The sequence below is a fragment of the Fulmarus glacialis genome, unplaced genomic scaffold (genome assembly GCF_000690835.1).
Source record: "Fulmarus glacialis isolate BGI_N327 unplaced genomic scaffold, ASM69083v1 scaffold2578, whole genome shotgun sequence".
In the NCBI taxonomy this organism is placed as follows: domain Eukaryota; kingdom Metazoa; phylum Chordata; class Aves; order Procellariiformes; family Procellariidae; genus Fulmarus; species Fulmarus glacialis.
The window spans coordinates 20,454-29,019 of NW_009229933.1; the positions used below are offsets into that span (position 1 = coordinate 20,454).

At 48.7% G+C, this 8,566-nt stretch overlaps 1 protein-coding gene across 1 annotated transcript in view; it reads left to right on the forward strand.

The window, feature by feature from the left end:
- The window catches only part of LOC104081315 (putative polypeptide N-acetylgalactosaminyltransferase-like protein 3), a 15,512-nt gene extending 13,706 nt beyond the window's left edge, over positions 1 to 1,806 (forward strand). The window contains exons 4-5 of the mRNA XM_009584010.1: positions 499 to 666; positions 1,318 to 1,806. Coding sequence (XP_009582305.1) covers positions 499 to 666; positions 1,318 to 1,446 — 297 coding nt within the window. The 3' untranslated portion in view covers positions 1,447 to 1,806. The remainder of the gene's footprint in view (positions 1 to 498; positions 667 to 1,317) is intronic.
- The last annotated feature ends 6,760 nt before the right edge of the window (positions 1,807 to 8,566 follow it).

Genomic DNA, 8,566 nt, shown 5'->3' on the forward strand with positions numbered 1-8,566 from the left:
GGCTAACGTTGCTGCCCGGCTGCTGTTGGAGTTGCTGGAGGGCTGTGCCAGACACACCAGCAGCATCGTTCGCAGGCCAAAGCAAGGCTGGCTCACCAAGCATGCGAGAAGCCACAAGCTGGGCCAGCATGACCGGCCAAGCCAGCTGGCTCTAGCTGAAAACCAGGGGAAATCATTCATTGCCCCAACCTGCAGAGAGTTCAGGCCCAAAGCAGGCTGGAGGAGTCTGCCCCGTGATGGCTTTAAGGCTCAGAGTTACTCTTATCCCTTCCCTGTGCCCCGGCCCCTCACCTGCATCTGCAAAAAAACCCCAAAACAGCAAGAAAAAAAGGCTGGAGAAAGTTGCTTTTTTTTTTCTCTTGATGGCTCTGCTTTCTCTGTGCACCATCCTCACTGTTTTTTTCCTGGGGCTCTGCAAACTTGTGCTTTCCTCTATCACTTTTTAATGATGCTCCAAAGATACTGATGGGCTTTTTCCTCTCCTTCCCTGCCCCGCAGCTTGCACGCTACACCAAGGAGGGATTCCTTCATCTCGGCGCCCTCGGGACCACGACTCTTCTACCCGATACCCGCTGCCTGGTGGATAACGTGAAAAGCCGCTTCCCTCAGCTCCTCGATTGCGAAAAGGTCAAGAGCAGCCTCCATAAGCGCTGGAATTTCATACAGGTTTGTTACGGGTCTGCCATCGATGCTGCTCCTCTGCTCCCCAAACCGTGGGCTGTGGCACATCGTCTTCGGCGAAGTGTGGGACGAAGACGAAATGGTCCCATGCAACAGCGGGTTCCAGGTCCTAGGGCAGAGGGAAAAGGTTAAGAGGGATCAGGGTCAGGGACAGTATTTTAGGACAATTTCCAGTAGAAGTTTCAATTTCTGATATCCTCAGGTGTATGTAACCTGCCCTGCCGATGACTTCCAGATTTCTTTGTTTCTTACAGATAATCTATGGTGAAATACATGAAAACATGATCCTTCTGTCCCAAAGCAGAGTGTAAATAATACACATTCTACAGAAGTGTCACATCTTCCTAACGCAGGGGTGCAGCCGTGCTATTTAAAGGTTACAGATGTCCTTCAGTTGCTGACGTGTTAGGGATCTGCGTTGTCAGTGATAAAGGTTGCTCATTCAATTCACATTGATTATTTTAACAATTATGTTATTGTTTGAATTGCGTTACCACCCAGCTAAGGGCTGTGCGCTTTCCAGCAGTGCCCAAGGACACAGCTGCACTCCTGGACAGCGCACGGTCCTGGCTTGCTTCACAGGCAACCCCATGTCTTCAATTTTTTTAATATTTTCCCCATATCCTTTAATTTCAGAATGGTGCCATCCTGAACAAGGGAACAGGACGATGCTTGGAAGTGGAGAACAGGGGAATGGCCGGCATTGATCTGATTCTTCGCAGCTGCACAGGACAAAGGTGGACAATTAAAAATTTCATCAAGTAAAGGGGTGGAAGAGTCAGAGGAGTTTGACTCGAAACGTGGCTGACTTGGACTGATCCAACTGGACTCCTTTGGAAAGGACGAAATATCAAAACAGAGCTTTATTCATGTTATTAGGAGAGGACATGGGGGAAATTGGCATTGGTGTCTTTTTATTTTTATTGTATATTAGTCACCCACAGCTGATTCCAACTGTGTGAAATTGGGTCAGAACTGCTATTTTCTTCTGGCAAGCACTCTAAAAGGTACCACTTATTTCTGCTGGAATGACTGTAATGCAGTCTTGTGAGCATTTTACTGACAGGGAATTGTTGCTTTCCCAGATGACTCCAAGTTCTCCCAAAGGGCCAGGTAGGTTTGCACCACAATCAGAGTTGAGAGACTCTGGATATACCTGCCTGGCAAGCATGAAAACTTACGTGCTTGTCAGAGGAAAAGGTTGCCAAGCCCCAAATGAGGTGAGTTGAAAGACGTGGTGTTTTGCTAGGTCCTCTCTCTCTTTTCCCCTTCTTGCCCCTGCATCCAGCAGCCCCTTTCTGCAGTGTGGGAGAGGCAAAGCCCTCAGAGACACCCCGGCAGCTCCCGTGAATCACAGATATCATTAGACAAAATCCTATTGAATAAAACCACTGATGTCCCATTGCCCCTTCTCCATCGCCCACGCGCTGCTGCACAAGCCAGCCCATGCAGCACCAGTCCCTCCCATGGAGACCCCAGACAGGTTCCCCTTGGAAAAGACCTCGGGTGTATGCCTGCCTGTTTGGGCAGTTGCCTGCCCTTTTGGGTTTCGGTCGGACTCATGTGTGGCGAGGAGGGCTTGCGGGATGCTTCCTTCCCTACAGGAGCCTGGGGAGCTGCAGATCCACCTTGCCCTCCCAGCAGAGCTGCTGGCCTGGCACTGTCCCCTTAGAGACCCACCTTTACCCTTTTTTTGCTCTTTTCTTGTAGAAATGAGATGGCTGTGCTGGTGCGTGCAACAGGCTGAGAGTACGTTACGCAAGAGAAAGCCCCGCTCGGGCTTCCCTACCGTGGAGGCTATAGGGTTTGTTTTTAAGGCATTCTTGCTCTGAATGAAGACCTTAATAAGGTGGTCTCCATAACTTTGTAGTGGTGTAGTTCTCTTCCTGAGGCTCAAGCGCACCTATCCTACCTGGTCAGCGTGAGACTGTGGTCAAGGTCCACCCCGAACAGCGTGCGTTGCTGCAGTCCTTCATGGGCGGTGGTGAAGTGAGGAAGGGAGAGGGAGGGCAAGAGACCAATAAATGGCAGTTTGGCTGAAATTCTTGACCTTGAAGTCACTTGTTAATACGGTGGGGCGATCTCACCTGCTTTTTTTGGCCCACAGTAATCTCGGCTACCAAACCTACCCGGCCGTCATGGGAGACCGTTGGTTTGGGGTCCTGATGTCTGGCTAACTGGCAAAGGGAAACGTGGTCTTGCAAAGTTGTTTCACATGGATGCTAGACTAATGGGTGGATACAGGCTTCGCTCGGTGGAGAGGAGAAGCCAGCCCATCTCCTGTCCTTCTCATGGAATAATACTCTTTCTGGTTGCCCTCTGGCTAGGGTGCACTAAAATATATTAATATATGAGATGTACGTGTAAATATGTTTCCCAAAGACGGGATGTGCACAGAGTTGTTTGCTGCAGAGCACTCATGCCTGTCTTCCATTTGCATCAGGATGAAGCTACCTGGATGTTTAATGAGTATAATTTTCAATGCCATGCAGCAGGTTTATAACTGATGTTTTAGTAATTTATTGAACAGAAGCAGATATATTTCATTGTTCCTTCTACAGCAATGAGCATCACATAGGACTGATTGTTCATTTAGGCTTGACAAGACTTCCTCATCCATTGGGGTTGTCTCTGATTTTTTTCCCTTGCCTTCCTTAACGAAGTAAAACCTCTTAGTTGTCCTGAATTGCAAAGTAGGGAGTCAATGTAGAATTTTGCTCTCTTATTCGCTGTTGCATCATCTCTTGTGTAATAAATTTTAGCACTTACAAAACCAACATGATCACAATGTCTTTAGATGCATGATGTGTTTCCCCTTGCATTTGTTGCTGCCTTCTAAGAAAAGCGATTTACTGATGAAGTGGCCTCCAGGAAAGTCTGGGGGATTTGGGACTTCACAGCTAATGGTCAAAACGGTAAAATGCCCTTTAATTGAGCAATCAGTTCACTGTCAGTCATCAGTGGAAGCCACATATTGTTTAGTGTTGGGAAGAGCCTGCATGTTTCAGGATAAACAACCAAAAAGCCCTTGGATGTTGCCTGTGCTATAATTCACGGTTCCCAGTTCAGCTCTCGTCCTGCCAGCGCTCAGGGCGCCGACAGATGGGCTTTGTCAGATTTAATCGTGGCGGTACAAGGCGTCCCCTCCCTCAGCCTTCCATCTGCTTCCGCTGCTGGAGGTGTCTGTCCCCGGCAGCAGAAACGAATGTGCGGCTGCACCTCGGCTACCGTAATTCAGAGGACGTGCTTCAGCCACCGGGCAGGAGGGACTTGCTCTGTTTAACGCACTGGATTGTCAGCCGAAGTCACCCTGGGACGGCCACGCGGCTCCGCTCGGGAGGCAGCAGCCCCTGGCTGAAGCGGGGTGCACCACCGAGCATCTCCAGCTGCCTGGTGGCCTTTGTGCTGCCTCTTGGAGGTGATGTACGGCCGCTTGGGAGCTTGTCAGGCGACGCAAGACGACCTGGCGATGGGGATCCTGTTGGTGATGGGCTTTTTTGATCCTTTTAAAAAATTAAGGTTCAGATACGTGTTTCCTTCATGCTCCGTAAAGAAAGCAAATGCCTGAATATCCAAAAGGAAGGGGATGGTGGAAATGAACACTTTGCTCCAGGACCCTCAGGTGGGGCAGAAATCTTGTTGAGGTGGTTTGCCTGTTCTCACTGGTGTACTTTAAAATGCTTTAAAATGACTGAGAAGAAGCAGCATGAGTAAAATCAGGATTAAAAGCGAGAATTTAATCTGCTGTGTCCGCGTAACTGAAGTTCTGTCCTGACATTGGTTTGTGACATGCAGAGATGATTGCCGAGGCGACGACCCGAGGTCCGCACCCTCCTAAACTGTAGAAATCTGTCTTAGAAATCTGGATCTAAATGTTGCATCTTGCGCTTATCTCTAATAATATGTTAATTGCTTTAAAAAGTGATATCGAAGTGGTTCTTATTAAATATATTATTTGAGCCTTGCCTCTTGAGTGATTTTAAAAAGATTCACTGCTGATGAGATACCGAGGCAGTCATTCTTCTCTGTAACTTATTTAATAGAAAAGTGCTGCTGTTTTAATGGAACTTCCATTTTAAAAAGAAATGGAAATGAAGGAGAAGTCAAGAGAGATGGGCAATGCAGATTAGCCTCCCGGTTCATCCATCCCTGCCGGCTGCCACTCACCAAGACAATGCAGTTACATTCAAGAAGCTGAAAAGAGACGTTACATGGTAAAAAAGCGGCGCTTCCAAATGCGGTCCTGTACCCAGCCCGGGTGTTTTTAAATGTAACCTGAAGCTTGGGGCACTCCTTAGACCCACTTTCTTACATCCATATTGTCCTAAAAAACAGGTTGGCCAGTCATGTGGTGTCCCTGTAAGGGCAGGGACAGGTATGTGGCCATGCAAGAGGGAAGTGTATCTGTGGGTGCTCCCTGATGGGAGCAGCAGCTCTCCCACCCGAGCTGAGGACACAGCAGGCTGTTAGCATGAGTCCAGGTAAGTGTAGCCCCCAACCTTGGGCCTCGTTGTGCAGAGCGTGGTAAATAGAGCTCCGTCATGGAGCGTCCCATTTGCAGCCCCAGCTCTCCTGAAGGATGACACAGGATGGAAACCTGTGTTGTTCTTGTGTGCATTTTAGACGCTCAAGACTTTCTAAGGGGAAAGGTCCATGTTAGAGAACGGTACGATCTGATGTGCTTTACGGCAGATTGAAGTCAACAGTGAGCTCTTTCGCTGTCAAAGCCCGTAGCAGGACCTTTGTGCTGCCCAGAGCAGAGAGCCAAACTTTCAGAAAGTTCCCTCTAAGCCCTCAAATGAAGTTAAACTGCTGTCATGTTGAAGTGAAAAGTTTAACTCATGGACTCCCAATAGAAAAGCCTCTGTGCTTGATCACTGAGCAATTTGGGCACTCATCCACTGCTAATAGATACAGATTTAAGCACTCCACTCTGCAGTGTGAAATTAGGCATTTTGAAATCTCCACAGCTCGCCTTTGCAGATGAGAAGCCGTCTAGCATTGGGTTGGGAAGTGGGAAAAGCGTATGTGACCATTATGAATCTCAGCTGGATTTCCAGGGACGTTGGGATGAAGTATTAAGGGCCCTTCCCTGTCACTGCCTAACCAAAGTAATCTGTAGGTGGTCCTTCAAGCATTAGAAAAACTTGGTGCCAGATTCAGGGGCATAAACCCTTCCAGCCCCAGCAGCCTAGTGCTGGAAAGGTGAGGGGTGAGCTCTTCTGAAAGGTGGGCTGATCCTGTGTGTCGGGAGGAGGTGGTTCCTGGCGTCACTGTTCTTATAAATCAAAAAATTCCCCAAATTATTAATAGCTTTAAATCTTCCTGCAAGCAGGAGCCACACAACACGCTGAAGCCAGTGCAGTTGCTCAGCTCATTCAGGTTTTCAGTGAAGTCGGTGCTGGTGGGACTGGGATCTCAGCTGTACCTTTTGCTTAGAAGCAAAGTGACGGCGTCCTTCTAGCAACACATTCAAAATAAAATAACATAGCAGAAATGACAAGCTTGAAATCCCACCTCAGCAGTCTCCACTTATCCAGGATATCTTGTTGAGAGCAAGTGGGTTAAGTGTCACATCCCACGGGGATTACTGTGATAAATACCTGCTGGTGTCTCAGCTGGGTGCAGCAGCTGGTGCCATCCATGGCTCCTCACCCCAGGGAGGTCTCACCTATGGGCTGAGGTAGGAATTTGTAGTGGTTTAACCCGGCAGGCAGCCAAACACCGCACAGCAGCTCGCTCCCCCTCCCCCCGCAGTGGGATGGGGGAGAGAATTGGAAAAAAAAGTAAAATTTGTGGATTGAGATAAAGACAGTTTAATAGAACAGAAAAGGAAGGGATGATACTACTACTACTACTACTAATAGTAATAACAATAATAATAATAGTGATAGAATATACAAAATGAGTGATGCACAATGCAATTGCTCACCACCTGCCGACCCAAGCAGCAATCGCGACTTCCTGGACCACACCTCTTATTTATATACTGAGCATGACATCATATGGTATGGAATACCCCATTGGCCGTGGGTCAGCTGTCCTGGCTGTGCTCCCTCCCAGTTTCTTGTGCACCTGGCAGAGCAGGGGAAGCTGAAAAGTCCTTGACCAGTGTTAGCACCACTTAGCAACAACTAAATCATCAGTGTGTTATCAACATTCTCCTCATACTAAATCCAAAACACAGCACTAGGAAGAAATTTAACTTTATCCCAGCTGAAACCAGGACAGGATTATAGCAGAAAAAAAGGATCAATTCCTATATACAGGACCGCTAGTTTGGGTTACTCATGCAAGCCCCAGCTGAAAATTTGGCCCAAGTGCTTTGGGTCATGCTTGGAGCTGAGATACCTCATGCCAGTTGTGCTCAAGGCAGTGCCATTTATTGGGAAAATAATAACCTAGGCATTAGCTCCAGGGTCTCCTAAAGTGCTAAATATTTATTTTGAAGCCATGCAGGAATCGCTACCTAGAACAGCCATCCTGAGCCTCTCTGTCAAGTGGTGTTCCTCTGACAGAAGGCAAAATAACAAGAAGAAAGATTGTATAACCTGGAGAGCTTTCCAGAGGAGGAGTTTCTTATTTTATTCCCATCTGGTGGCTCTGAAACGTGATGGGTAATAGCTCTCCAAATGTCTTTCCTGGCTATTGTAATTCTAGGTTTTATTGTTATAGGCAAGAATTTCAGTTAGGCAAGAACCCATGCAGGAACTAATTTCTTACTGTGCTCTTCAGATATCACAGCCGGGAGGAAAATAACAGCGGAGTGGGGACAAGGTGATTTGCTGTGCTGAGATGCAGAATTGACACCGAGCACTGAACCGGTAACAACTTCTGGCATTTTGAGAGCAGAACTGCTACTGCGAGGATCCTTTTAGCCTTGCGAGCTCCCCCTGAGGAGGCTGGGTTATCTCCCACAGTGCTCCTCAGCACTCAAAATGTGCTTGAAGCCTTATCCTGGGAAAACTGGCCCGGATGCAGTCCCGCGTGGCGGACGGCACAGAGCTTCCGCGTAGGTCATTGGCACGTGCAGGAGCTTCCCGAGGCTGCAGAGATGCTGAGCGGAGGAGAGGTGTGGTGGGTTTGAACTTGGCTGGCTGCTGGATGCCCACCCAGCTGCTCTCTCACCCACCCTCCACAATAGGGCAGGGGGAGAAAATAAGATGAAAAAGCTCGTGGGTCAGGATAAGGGCAGGGAGATCACTCACCAATTACCATCACGGTAAAACAGACTTGACTTGGGGAAAAATAATTTAATTTGTTGTCATTAAAAATGGAGTGGGATGGTGAGAAACAAAAACAAAACTAAAACCACGTTCTCCCCAGCACGCCCTTTTTTTCCAGGCTCAATTTCACTCTGTCATTCCCAACTTTTCTACCTCCTCCCCACTCCCCAGGCGGTGCAGGTGGATGGGGAAGGGGGGTTGCAGGCGGTGCGTAACACTTTGTTTGTGTCGATCCTTTCTCACACTTTTCCCCTGTGCCATCGTGGGGTCTCTCCCATGGGATAAAGTCCTTCACGAACTGCTCCAGTGTGTCCCCCCCGTGGGCCACTGTGCCTGCCAGAAAACCTGCTCCAGCGCGGGTTCTCCATGGGCTGCAGCTTCCTTCAGGGCATCTCCACCCGCTCCGGCGTGGGGTCCTCCACGGGCTGCAGTGTGGTATCTGCTCCCCCATGGTTTCCTCCATGGGCTGCAGGGGGACAACCTGCTTCACCATGGTCTTCTCCAGCAGTTACAGAGGAATCTCTGCTCCCGCACCTGGAGCACCTCCTCCTTCTCCTTCTTCACCGACCTCAGTATCTGCAGGGCTGTTTCTCTCTCTTTTTTCTCACTCCTCTCTCGCACAGCTGCTGTGCAGCATTTTTTACCCTTTCTTAACTGTG